Raw genomic sequence first — 14068 nt, 5'->3', positions numbered from 1 at the left:
ACATATTACTGAGTGTACTCTTGTTTCACAGATAGGGAAAATAAATTACTGTGAAAGTGGTGTTGTTACCAGAGCTGCTTGCGTGAGCTGTGGCAGGGCTAGGAAGAAAAAGGAGTTTTCATTACCTCAGGTGTGATTTCTAAGCTTCAGACCAGATTCCCACTTTGCCTTCATCCCACCATCCTCAAGAAAAAAAAAGACCCTGCTTCAGAGAAGGAATTATAAATGGGCAAACCCAGTACTTTTCTTGTGGCAAAACCAGGCCAGTGCTTTCCCTTTCCCCTGCTATCTGTGCTTGAGGGAAAGGAGAAGGATGGGGTCTTTGAAGCCAAACTGAGGAAGAGGGAGGATGGAAAAGAGTGGAGGTCATGTTTTTTGGTGGGTTTGGGGAGGACAATGCAGGAGGCAGAACAGACAGATGACTGCCACCTCTCCTCACAAATCTCTCGGGTGCCTTCCAGTCTTCTCCCTCCTTCTTGGGGAAGATCCTATCCGTTCCTCCCACCTCTGTTTCACCAGCCAGAGCCATCATGAGTCTCCACGACTTCTTCCAACATCCCTTTCCCTGGCCCATCAGCATGAACTGGTTTGAAGTAGTTGGGGTGTACCAAACTGCCCAAAAGATTCAAAGTGGGGTTTGGTTCAGTTCAGCTGAATCTGACGCAAAATTGTCCAAAAAAGCCCCATACTGGCTTTGTTCCCTAATCTCAAGTACTGACATGTATGATGTGGTTTGGTTTTTTATATCTAAATTAAAATATAAAATACTGAGAGCATCAGTTTGATTTCTAGTTAATTACTTGGCTTTTAAAAGACAAATGTTTTTTCTTTGTAATTATCTTTTTTTCCCCTGTATTTTGGCCAGCGTTCAAAAAAGCTGATCTGATTTCAGTAGGTTGTTTATCAAAGTCAGTACAATGTACCGGCTTGCCTTGAATTCAACCAGCCGGAAGCTGCTCGAATTTGGTGGTGCTTTTTGCTTCGGTGTAATTCAGAAGGCATTTTCTAGTGTAGCATTTGGCTCCTGTCACTCTCTACGTTCCAGTGCCGATGGTGTTCAGGTACCCTGACTGATCATGGCCAGGGATACATCCTCCTGCCCTGCCCTCCCCATCTGGGACACCACTTGCTTTACACATCCCATCTCTCAAAGCTTCTAGCCATGTATTCCCAGAAACCAACCTCTGACTCCGTATTTTGTGCTGTCGGGGAGAGAGCTTGTGTGGTGCCTCACAGGTTACGTTGCTTACAAGTATTTCCTTGAAGCTGGTGGGATCCTGTAAGGAGATCTGCAGTACCAAACATCATTGTACTGGAAATGGTGATACTGGATCCTACTGAATGTCATCGTTCTAGAATAAGGTTTCCTAATTCAGTAAATGGAAAGTAGCGATGAAATGAATGGTAAGGGGCTTTGAACTAAATGCACGTCCAGAACCAAGAAGGACCTACTTCTGACTGTGGTAGGTAGAGGTCAGATCTGTAACATTAGGACAAGTAATTTGATTCTGTCTCAAGTGTCTCTGAGGATGAAGTTGTTTCTTTACCTGTGGTTGAGGTAACATAGATGAGGAAGATTTGTGGAGCGCTTCGGGAGTGGTAGCCAGTCCTAATTAACAGGAGTTGCATAGTGCGATGGAAGTATGCTAAATGTGGTGTTTAACTGTATGTTCTCTTGTGCAGGATCAGATTTTAGGGAAGCAAATTTCTAGCACCCAAGAAGGCCTCTGGAGTGTAAACAACCAGAACTATCTCCTGCCAGATCTCCTCCAGCAAAGCCAAATTTCAGACTCCTCTGTGAACCTACCAAAAGTGCCACTGACTAGCCAGGAACCTCAGAACAAACCTCTGAATAAGGTAAGAGACAAATTACAGATTGAATGAATTGTACCATCATTTTCCTCCAGCCCTTAGGAGCCTGGGATTGAGAGCCTTTTAACTTCATCTGTCCTGTCTCTTTTCATGCGATTTTTCACCACTCCCTTCTTTTCTGTACAAGTTTTATCTAGGGGATGGATAAAAAAATCTTGAGCTCCCTAACAGATTTTATTGTTCCACTTGTTTGCTCCCATCTCTCTCCCTGCTCCCTTTTCTTTCCTTTCTTTTTTTTCTCCCCTTTTACACAAGCTAGAAGGGCTTGTACCCTCTGCTCCTTTACCTGTCATGTCAGCAACACAAGCACTCTCGTCTGCCTCTGCTCATTGTCTCTGGCTTTGGTCCATCCAGGTGTCAGGTGGGAAGTGCACAGGGGTCAGGGCAGCATGTCTCAGCAGCCCCAAAGGGACTGGGACCACAGGGGTCTCTTGGGGAGAAGTGTGTCACTGCAGGCAGATAACAGCTCTGTAGAGGTCACATCCTAAACTGCCTTACTTGGGGCAACAGCATCCTCCTTGCTGCAAAGAGATTGGAGCAATGCCCTGCTGCAGACGGGACAGCAGGGAGTGATTGACATGCTCTTCTTCTGTGGTCTGGTTCGTGCAGTGCAGTGCAGTGCCTGGCTAAGCATCCCGACACAACTCCCTGCTCAGGCCTCCTCTTCTGTCACTGGATTTGTACCATGTATCTACTGCTTTAAGACTGTTCCTCATGTCTCAGTACACCACATGCCATTTCTTCGGAACCTCCAAGGCACCGCACTGCTGTGTGCTATCTGCTCCCCTAACATCGGCTTCCTGAAGCAGCTCTTGTTTCTCATTGCAGACCCCGTGCACTGAAAGCACACCTTCAAAGAGCAGTACGTCGTCTACAACATCATTTACTTCATTCATAGATCCCAGACTTCTGCCAATCACCCCTCCCACCAGTCCAGTAGGACCTTCCTGTAGTTCTCGTGAGTATGCTTCACCCTTCTTAGAAAATGTCACTCCTGGTTTCTTTTATTTCGAGAGTGGGGAGGGCCTATGGCTTGGAAATGGAAACTGTCAGTAACATCTCCGGAAACTGTCAGTAACATCTCCAGAAACTGAAACTCCACATCGCTATGAATTTTCATTGTACTGCTTCTGCCCTTCCAGATGTGGCTTGCTCTACATTGCTGCTGTGTTACCACAGTGCTTACTCAAGAATGCCTGAGGAATGATGTATGGTTTTTTTCTCTGGCTATGTAATGCTCACGAGGTGTTCTCTCACCCCTCTGGGGTTTCTTTCATTCTGCCATAAACAGGTCAAAAGTGAGATATAGCCAAGTACTCACATTTTTCATGATTGCATGTGTCTTTCATTATAGCATCTGGTGTAAAACCTGAGCCTGTCAGGAGAGAAAATGCAAGGAAGGGCTCCGTTGTCAACGTCAACCCAACGAATATCCGCCCGCAGAGTGACAGTCCAGAAATTCGTAAATACAAGAAGAAATTCAACTCAGAGGTCCTTTGTGCTGCTTTGTGGGGTAAGCTCAGAAGTACTTGGGCATGTGTATTGGAGGGAAGGCAGCAGCAGGAGAGGCTGGCAGTATATGCCAGGCAGATTTCACAGTTGTATTGCACCTCTCCTGTCAGAAAGTCCTGGAGTGCGTCCCTGAGTAGGTATCTGCGTCACTCGCATGACACTGCCTTCCTCATAGAAGATGGCAAACAGATGACTTACAGTTGCAAAGGATTTTATGCATCAGAATGAGAAAATGTTTTGATCAGGCACCAAATTGAAACTGCACTTGTTGGAAGAGCCAAAAGTTGCAAATGTTTTAGTAACTTACGCGGCCCATGATACTTACCCTTGTCTTAGCTGCCTACGAGTACAGCTGATCACACTAAGCCCTGACCCGGTGGAAATAATCCAAACCTGAAGCCTTTTGCTGTTGTGTGTGTTAGGTATTCCAAGGATCTGAAGCGGTCAGACATCAGTCTTTCCAAAAGCCTGGCTTCCCTAGTTCTTGCTGTCAGTGCTTACTGTCAACCTCGCTGGATCACCCTTTTTACAGGGTCAGCTTCACATAGTGTAAAACCAAGACGGGTGTAGTCAAACCCATTTTCAACAACTCTAGACCTTGTCCCAGTCTCACAGTAGCTAAGCTCTTGAGTTGTTTTAACCATCTTTCTACTTCAGACAGTCATAGTCTATGGGACTCACCCAGCCTTTTACTCTTCCTCACCTTTCGAGTCTGGAATGGAAAATGAATGAAGTAGATGAAACATTATCCAAAGGAAATATAGATTTCCACTTTACAGCTTCACACATTTTGTGTAATGTATGTTTGATGGAGTCCAAGATTATAAATTAAGAACAGAGCTGTGTGGCAAGGTCTTAATTAAATGTGCATTGAGGCTGAAGAGCACCAGGTACTCCTCAGAGCATTGCTGGTAGAAGAGGTTGCTTGTTACAGCAGGATACCTCATGTTGTTTCTTTAGAACCTGCTGATTAGGAAACGTAGCTGTCATGCCAGCTGACCACAACTTTTTACATCCTCTGATGTCAGCAACCCACTGGAGCCTTCGCTTCCTTGGGAGCAGTTGGATTTCAGATGGATTCACTCCTTTAATTTGGTATTTGAAAGCATTCTTGCAAAACAGACACTTTTCAACCAGTCCACTTCCTCGTCACAGCAGCCCTTCTTCCCACAAGTTTGGTCGTCCTGTGATTTGAGTGTTGTATTTGGAGAAAGAGATATTTGGAGAAAGCTTCTTTGGGGAAAGATTTTTTATTTTTTTATTTTTTTTTTTAATTGGTCAAGACCCTTAGATCATTTAGTTTTGGATGTCCTGTGTTGACAGTGGAGTGCTGCTGGACTGGGACTTCTGCAGTGCTCACAGGTGCTTTCCAGGGTCACCTGAGAAGTTTGAGTTCGCAAAGCATTTTCATTTTTGTTTAAATCAACATTGACTTCAGCAGAACGACTCGTCCTTCAAGTTACATGGGCACATGGGCATATAAGTGTTCTGTTGGGTAGAAACTGTAATCGTGAGATCCTTTTTTTTCTATTCATTTTCTTGGGAGGTCATCCACAGAGCAACAGAGAAATTATCAGGTACCATTAAGTGAGACTAAATAAGAATCAGTTCTCAAAACAATGAACACTCGGTGGCCTCTGAATCATTAAATGATTTATGCAGTATTTTTTCCCATGTATCAACAGGAGTAAACTTACTGGTGGGAACAGAGAATGGATTGTGGCTGCTGGACAGAAGTGGGCAAGGAAGAGTTTATTCCCTGATTACAAGGAGACGATTCCAGCAAATGGATGTTCTGGAAGGACTCAATGTGCTAATTACTATATCAGGTTAGTTCAGTGTCTAAAAGTATCTGACCTGCATTGGGGTTGGAAGCAATTAAAAAGAAGAATTAGGTTATAAACTAGGTTGAGGAATTTCCTCTTACAGAAAATCACAGGACAGTTATTCTTGTTAATAGGAAAACTCTCTTGAATTTTTGACATTTACATTCTCATTTCAGAGAGGCTTTGGGATATTTCATTACCTGGTTAATGTGTAAAATGGTTTGTGGGAAGTATGAAGTGTTTCATATCCTTAAAACGAACTGGTTCTCGGCAAGTTACAGTTTGTCAGTCTGTTTGCTTGTTTCTGTGACGGGTGAGCATCTGTCTAAGTGCAGTTCAATTAAAATATCATTCAGTAACCTCATTCTGTGTTCAACAAGATACATGAGCAGTAACACAAGAGTGATCTATACTGTGAAAGCATCGGTAACATTAAATGGAGTAGCATCTTCAGCCTCTGCTGACAAACAGCTTGGACTCTGCCCTGCAAGGTACCGAGGCCCTTATTCCCTATGGGTGAGAATGGCCTCAAAGAATGCTTAGTACATAACAAGGTCAGAGATATAGGTCCAGCAAGGAAGGGCAGCTCCTTCCAGGCTCACCATGGCAGGTGATGGTGGGAGCTGGTTGCCCTATATTGCCAGGTCCAGTTGCATACATGACGCAGTCCTTCTCTGTTAGACTAACCTGTGATCCCAGGCTGCTGTTGACCATACGGACTTACAAACTAAAGAAACAGACTAACTGAGATGAAAGATAACAAAGTCATTCTCACCTGGAAAGACATCCAAAAATAGCTACTTGTAATGAAGATTGTCAGTTAATTAGAACCAAATGAGTCACTTATTCAAAATGGCCATTGTAGGCCATACGTGTGTTCCTTCCTTCACATCAAAGAGTAAATGCCAGATAGTGTGATTATTTCTGATAATACATGTGTCTGTAGAGATCTATTCTTTGGCCTGGGGAAGAATTTTAGTCAAGTATGAAAATCTTGCCTGAAGCTTGAGTCACAAGGTAAGTGCACACGTGCCAGATGCCATAGGATTGCTCGTGTTCCAGTTCACTCCTGCGTGTCACCATCACACAGGGCTTTTCTTTTGTGCTGTTGGTCTCTTCTCTCATCTTGACAAGGCACAAAGACCCGCTGTACTCAAGGTCACAAAACTCTGGCTTTTCGCAGGTGTGGGAGAGTTTGTACCTCCATGAGTTAAAGCGTTATGTCTCTCTTTTTTTCCAAATCCTAGGGAAGAAGAATAAGTTGAGGGTATATTACTTATCATGGCTGAGAAATAAAATTTTGCGCAATGATCCAGAGGTGGAGAAGCGGCAAGGCTGGGTGTCTGTGGGTGACATGGAAGGCTGCGTACACTACAAAGTCGGTAAGGACTTTATATTTTTTTCCTTGAAGAGCTGCTTAATCATCCTTTTGCATCTCGTGATACGAGCGTTTTTCTTCAGGTCTGTTTCAGGATTGTATGGGGCTGAATATCTCTGAGTTCTTTCAAACCTTCTTGTTTTACATGGCAGATGCTTTGCTCCCTGTCATTCCAGGTAGCATCTCTTCTTGCAGCAGTTACGGGATGATGTTACGGGTATTCTCTGTGACAGCTGGAAGAAGGGAGTGCCAGCCCTGGTCTGTTGCTCAGTCAGTGGTTTAGATGTTCTGTAGTTACTTAAGGTTTTAATTAGACTGATGTTTTCTGCCTCCATGCTATTCAGCTTCCCTCCTGACTCTGAGTAACTGCTAAGAAACTAGACTAGTTAAGTGTTAGTAAATCATATTTGTAGGATGTCCATAGGTAGATCAGATTGGATGTGCCACAGCTCATCCCTGTCTCTAGATGATAAAAGACCTAAATATACTTTTGTTTAAACTTACACACTGGAAATGGTACTGTAGCAGTTGAAAAACCACCTGGCTTTTATTTGGCTTTCAGGCAGTTCATTCTTGAAGACAAACATCAGTATTGTGATAGTTCCTGTCATTTAACTGCGTGAGGGGGTGTGATGTATAGTGCAAGTTTTGCTTTGGTGAGAGATGGTACATGAAAGTGGCACTTTTTTCAAAGTCAAATAGAGAAGTGATACAGAGGAGTGCAGGAGACGGCGCGGTGGCTGGCTCTCATAAATACCTTGCTTAACTTTTTTTTTTTTTCCTTTAATGTCTCACGGCTTTAGAAGTGGCAAGGGTTAAATCCAAGAAAGAATGTGAAACAGATGTGCGTTGTTCCTTTCTTTGTGGTTATAGCTAAGCACCCACGTATTCCACTTCAGTTGCTCATCTTTGGGTTTGGTGTGGGTTTTAAAAAAAAAAAAAAAAAAAAAAAAAAAACAAACCAAACCATAGTTATCCTAAAATTGTGTAAACACAGAAGCTCCTACCAAATGTTTGCCTATGACAAACCACTCTTTCTTCTTTGACAAAACAGCTGCTGTTGTTTTTCTCTTGGTGAATCTTCTTGTATTTTGACCTTTGGTTTTACAGCCGTTTGTCCAGGTAGAAAGGAAAAGGATGTGCTGTGCTGCATTTTGGTGGAGTGAGTTGGTTTTTTTTTTTCCTTTCTCTGCCTATGTGAGAGTTTCCTGACCAGTGTCCATCCTTACCCACTGTTCATGCCTCCGCTATATATTTGGCCAGGGTGAGCTGCTCCTTTTGTAAGCAGCAAGGACTGATTAAACCTTCCTCGCACAGAAAACAAACCTTACTTCAATAGCATGACACCTGCATCTTCTAAAAGTCCCTGCCAAGCAGCCACTGGATATAAAATGAAGGGTGAACATGTTGGGATGCGATACCTTAGCGTTCTGTTTCCAAAGCAAATGCTTGTCTCTGGCAGAGCGAAAACACAATGTACAAAGAAGCCTTAATTTTCAATGCATGATTCTTCATTTGTTCTTGATGGGCCCAACATGATCTTAATAAACTCAGAGAAATTGCTCCTCTCTTAAATGCTGACTCATCTCAGAAACATGGGAGTCCTTTGCCTGCACTAGCACGTGGGGGATTTAACTCCACACGTGAACAGTGAAATGAAAATTCATCCTGCAGAGTGTAACAGAATTGTTCAGCCAGCAACCACCACTCCTCCAAAAGTAGCTTATTCACAACCAGCAATGTTGGTGTGTGTTCACACTTAAAAAATAAAGTTGCCTTAGCTGCAGGGTCTAGACCTTTTTCTCTTGACTAGTAAGATATATAGTTTTTTTCATAGATATATGAAAAGCAATATATAAATGTTGTTAACAGTCATCTGGCTTTACTGAGAATAAATGAACTATAGGTTTTCAGTCCAGGTATTGTCACTGGAGATATTAAACATTGATGTCCAGAATCCATGAGTCTCCCTTGCTGGATAATGTCTGCCTCTACAAGTATTCCATGGAAATTATTTCATGTGATGAGATGGTCTTTGATTTAAGTGTCTGTCTGGTACCTAAGGAATTGTTCTTCTTGTATTACAGTAAAATATGAGAGAATCAAATTCCTTGTAATTGCTTTGAAAAACTCAGTGGAGGTTTATGCTTGGGCTCCAAAGCCTTATCACAAATTCATGGCTTTTAAGGTAAGTGTAACTTCACTTTGGTTCAGCTGTATCACTGTCTCTCACTGTCTCTTATCTACTCCTTGTTTTTACTTTTTGTTGCTTTGTATAACATTTATTTCTAGTTAAAGATAAAATGAGTGTTCTTTTAGAGAAAATGTAGCTCATTTGACATACATTGGAGATGGCAGGCAGAAAACTGTCACAGTCATGATTCTGTTAGGTGTGAATAACTTGTTTCAGTGCTGTGCCAAAATGTACATTTGAGTTCACAAAGTTGATGCTGATTTCCCTCAGAAGAGGAGGAAATGGAACATGAATGGTACTCAGCCTAATTTTTGCCTAGTCCGTTTCTAGAATCTGGATTTTTTTATTCAAAACACAAGTGAATTATCCAGCTCTCCTTGCAGCTCAGTGGATGATGGATACTTAGCTCCTTAAATGTAACATACTATCGAACAAAAATAGCTGTGTAACTTTTGAGTTTTGAAAATCCTTAAGATCGTATATGTGGATCCGTAAACCAACAGCTTTATTTGTGTTATAGAGTGTATTTTTCTTTTTCCAGTCCTTTACCTCACTGCATCACAAACCACTGTCAGTTGACCTGACCGTTGAAAATGGACAAAGATTAAAAGTCATATACGGCTCAGTAGTAGGCTTTCACGCTATTGATGTGGACTCTGGATCTGTGTACGACCTGTACCTTCCAACACACGTAAGATACTCCAAAAAATTACGTAAATGCCTCTGTTCTTTGGGTGTGTATTGATGATAATCAGGTTAAGAGTTGTGCTGTATTTTAAAAGACAGGGTAAGAGAATAATTATTGTATGCCATCTAAGAGAATGCCACTTTTTGCATACTTTTATAACACTGAAGTTCTCTTAAAAGGCTTTTATCACATTTAGAGTATCAATTTTGATGGTTAAATGTCAGAAAGCCTGTTGTATGGACAGTACTATTTTTAATTGATTTATCCTGGAAATTTAGGACTTATTGAGCAATCAAAGACACAATAATATCTACATGAATTTAGGTGGCTTTTACAATCTGCCACTGTCCTTTTCAGTCTTGCTAACAAGCTGATTAAATTATCACTGAATTGAGCTGAAATTTGGCCTGGATTACAAAGTCTGTTGCAACATATTTTAATCTTGATCCCCTGCAAGCACGTTACCCTTGCACCAATGAGTACCTGTAGCTAGAGGAGCTACACACGTGCACCCATGAATAGTCTCAATTTCTTCACCGTGGAGCAAAGTTGCATTTGTTTCACGTGGTTACAGATCCAGGCTCTGTGTGCAAAATGTGATTTGCCTTTCAGTCATGACTTTGCAGAAACCCAACTTCCAGACTAAATAAATTTGCTGATCTTACCATTCCGTTGCCTGTGAAATCAGTCCTTAAATCCAAAAGAATTTTTACCTTTTCCTCAGGATTTTCTCATTAGATTGTCAAGTAAGTTGGCATAAAGACGTTGAGTTCAGGTTGATGTGTACATATTGCATTGGGCATCTGTTCATTGAGGTGATGGTGATCACTAAATTCCTGCTTAAACTCAGATAACAGCAAAGTAATTCCCCTGCAGAAGTGACTGACTGGCATGGGGCTGTCCAATATGAAGTCTGTGCTATGGTTCTAACCTTTTTTGTTGTTGTTGTTCACTTATTTTTTAGCTGTTCTAGATAGTTCTTTTCAAAGCTGAGTACCAAAAGCCAGAGAAACTTGGGGGCTTAGGTCCAGAACAGTAGCAGGTTCCCATGGCTCCAGTCTGATGGGAGGCTCCTGGCAAGGAAACTTCTGTGCACTCTTGAAAACCTCCCTGAAGTCAACAGAGCTCCACAGGGGCAGAAGGTTGGCTCATCTGGGTGCCATGGCCTCCTTGTATCCCATGGCAGTGTGTCCCAAAGTTACGCTCAGGAGGTCAGAAGAAATCTCATCCCAGATGTGCATGTTGCAGCCTGTGCCTTGAACCCTTTTATTTTTTCACATCCTTTTCTTCACTCTCAGCCCCACATTGTCAAACCAAATGAAAACCCCCACCTCCCGTGCAAGCCCCTCGATCGCTCTGCTGCCCTGACAAGTGACAGCCTTCACAGTCTGTCAGACCTGTGTTTCCGATGGACACAGTGTTTGAGGATGGCTGTTAAGTTTATAAACTCTTAATTAAAAAGTAACTTTTCTGGCTGTTCAGAACAAGCTGTTGAATCACTTGCTAAAAGCTTGCACTGTTTATTTCTGTGTTGGTTTTTTTTTTTAAGGGACTTAATATTTATTTTGTTCGAGGGTTTATTTAATCTGACCATGAGTAGCTTTGTTAACTATGCAACTATGAAAAATTCACATCGGTTTATAAATCTAAGCGTGGTGCCCTCATACCATCCCTGGAAGTTGGTTGCTAAGCAAGGTGAATAATGACTTGTCAAAAAGATCATTAGCATAATTGCCCAAGATAAGAAAGGCAAAGAAAAAAGTGAACCTTCTTAGAGGCTTTGGTTTTTCAACAGGCTGCAAATATAATTATGTACCTGATGAGAGAGATTTCCCAGGTGACTGTCCTGAATATGTGGAGCACCTTTAAGACTGACTCCATTTGTGTGTGCTCTTCAACCCAAAAGTTAGCGTGTACTAAAAATACATTTTCCCTTTAGATTCTTAGACCTGAAATAAATCTGCTGCTACAGTGGCTCTATCTTTTTTTTTTTTTTTGGTCTTTTATTATTTTAAAGAGCATCTGCTAGAATTGGATAATTCTCTCGAGGAGCATTGTGGTGGCAACAGACCAGACTTTAACAGGCTGACTTTAGATACTCTTGCTTTCTGGTAGCCTCTTTTCCTGGTTCCCCACCTCTTTCTTCATCTCTTACCTGCTTCGATCGCTCATGCGAGTACCAAGGCAACGCATTAAAATTGCTCTGCGACTCTGGATACCCGTTCTAGTGTTACGGATAGTTGTTGCGGAGGCACGGAGTCAAGTGGTTGGCCTGGGTGTATTCAGTTTGGCAAGTACAGCTTTGGTGCTTCTTTTCCTGTTCATTGTTGCCCTTACAGTGTGCATAAATGTTTGTGCTTGAAGAAAAAAAGATCTGTGTGTTGCTGGCTTGTGAAAATGATGTAGAAACTCCACTCATATGCTTCCTATAAAAATATTAATTGTAGTGCTTTAATTTACTATTTAACATCTTGTTTTGAGTAGCGCTTTAAACAAGGAAATGCTTTGTTGTTTTTTAAGGCTGTCCTCTTTTTTATTTCAAAAACGCTTTCATAAAACCCCACCTTCGTGGCTGTATATTTAGACTTTTTTTTTTTCACTGGGGACATGTTGGCTTCTGGGAGAGATTCTAGTGCATCGAACAGCTGTTAAAATAATTTGTGCAAGTGAAATGCGCTGTTCCTGTGGCATGCAGAAAATGTGTGCTGAACAGCATTTAAATGGGGAAGTGCTTTTAGTGAAGGATGTGGGAAGGGAAGGACAGAGAGTGGCTTGTATTTGAAAGGTCCAGGTAACTTTTCAAATAGTTGTAAATATTGTTAAGTTCACAGGTTTTACCTTGTGAGTGGGGATAGGGAAATATCATGGAAAGTGAAAGCACTGATTCCCTGCAATGTGGAAGCTTTTGTCCTTCCTCCATCTTCTGAAATAATTGTGAATTCAAATTTATTTCACCTTTCTTCTATTTATATAATGCAAGTGTTTTGTGAGTGAGTGAGTAAATATTATTGTGTCTCAGTGGCTCCATGGCTTCTTGAAACCAATTAATATTGATAACTATAAAGTGAAATATTGAACGTTGATTTGTTTGCAAACTTACTGTCCTATTCAAAGGGGGGAGGAGGGGAGAAAGCCTGTTTCAGAAGCTAGCTAGCGAACTGTACAGCCTTTCTAAAACAGGCTTTTCTTTCACTTTCCATGAGCCATGAGCTAGTTCTTTTTATTGCTCTGCCAAGCTAGTTAGATTGATGTAGTCACTAAAAGTGCAGTCCATTTTCTTATATAAATCTTAGTAAAATATGATTCTAGATCCAGGGGACTATTCGCCCACATGCCATTATCATCCTCCCCAACACCAGCGGAATGGAGCTTTTACTCACCTATGAAGATGAAGGCATCTACATTGATATATATGGGCATTTCACAAAGGAGACTGTTTTACAGTGGGGAGAAATGCCAGCTTCTGTAGGTATGTATGAAAAATAGCACTTTATTAAATATAAGATTGTGCTGCATGAAGCCTGACTGCTTTATGAGGTTTGTATCCATATGAAAGCGGTTGTATGGCACATAAAGCAACTTGGGAGCAAACAAGATGTGTAAAGAGTGGACAGATTTATGTCTGTTTGTGTTAAGACAGCCAATGATTGCAATAGGGTCTTCACATTTGGATCATAGTTTGTATTCTTGTCACACTGTTTATTGCATCATACCTTGACTATACAGCTGAACTTCACTGAGGATGCAGCTTACCACCAGTTTGCGCAGAGAGAAGTATGTGAATTACAGGGGGGGGGGGAAAAGGTGCTCGTTGCCTGCTTTGATTGTTCATAGCCCATAGCGTTTTATGTAAAAATTCACAACTACAGAGAGGTCAGTTACTGGAGAGGTTTGTAACTGCTGTCAAATGGCCCCTTAATTTTATCACTTTAAATTCACAGTGCTGCCAGCACAGGGTATTTCTAATAGATTCTAAATCTCTCCGTGCTCGCAGTTGGCTTTGTAGGAGGAGATTCTGATTGTACTGTAGCCAGGACAGCTGTTTGTTTCACCTTCCCCAGAGGGCTTCAAGTTAACAGTGTGGGGAAAACCAAGAACAACACAGGCAGATTTTTGGTTTTATTATTTGTTGCTTTTAATTTTTTTTCTGGCTCACTCCTGTTCTTCTGCACCTTAAAACAAACATACCAACAAATAACAAATGCCCAAAACACTTAGATTGTACAAAAGCATATTATTAGCTTGGCAGAAACTGGATGCCACAGTGAGAAACTGAGGATGTTCACCTCTCTCCTTTCACTTCTAGCTGGGTAGCTGTAGGAAAAGGCCATTAAAATCAGTGGAGTAACACCCTTGCATAAATGCCAGGTCTGACGTTTGTAGAGGGTTTTCAACAGTACTGAGGGCAAGAAGCCCACCTCTGGAACACAAATCACTACAAGACAACTTATTTTTTTCCACTATTTCAATAAAATTCAGCAACAAAAATGATTCAGTTTCAAAAAACAGGTATAAGGTTGTAAGCTAACCATAGAGTGTTTCCTTCCCTTCACTGAATAGCCCTGTCTCAAATCTTTAGCCCGTGTTCAGAGCTACAG

The 14068-nt window shown here is 41.7% G+C and overlaps 1 protein-coding gene across 2 annotated transcripts in view; it reads left to right on the top strand.

Annotated features, from left to right (window-relative positions):
• NRK (Nik related kinase) overlaps positions 1-14068 on the top strand; it is a 105318-nt gene that overhangs the window by 82338 nt on the left and 8912 nt on the right. For both annotated transcript variants that reach the window (XM_068412105.1, XM_068412104.1), the window contains exons 22-29: positions 1684-1857; positions 2701-2830; positions 3227-3385; positions 5070-5213; positions 6458-6592; positions 8676-8776; positions 9324-9473; positions 12780-12939. In XM_068412105.1, coding sequence (XP_068268206.1) covers positions 1684-1857; positions 2701-2830; positions 3227-3385; positions 5070-5213; positions 6458-6592; positions 8676-8776; positions 9324-9473; positions 12780-12939 — 1153 coding nt within the window. The remainder of the gene's footprint in view (positions 1-1683; positions 1858-2700; positions 2831-3226; positions 3386-5069; positions 5214-6457; positions 6593-8675; positions 8777-9323; positions 9474-12779; positions 12940-14068) is intronic.

The sequence above is a fragment of the Nyctibius grandis genome, chromosome 13, assembly GCF_013368605.1.
Source record: "Nyctibius grandis isolate bNycGra1 chromosome 13, bNycGra1.pri, whole genome shotgun sequence".
Taxonomy (NCBI): Eukaryota; Metazoa; Chordata; class Aves; order Nyctibiiformes; family Nyctibiidae; genus Nyctibius; species Nyctibius grandis.
The sequence above is the reverse complement of the archived record's forward strand: the minus strand, read 5'-3'. Positions and strand labels throughout refer to the sequence as shown.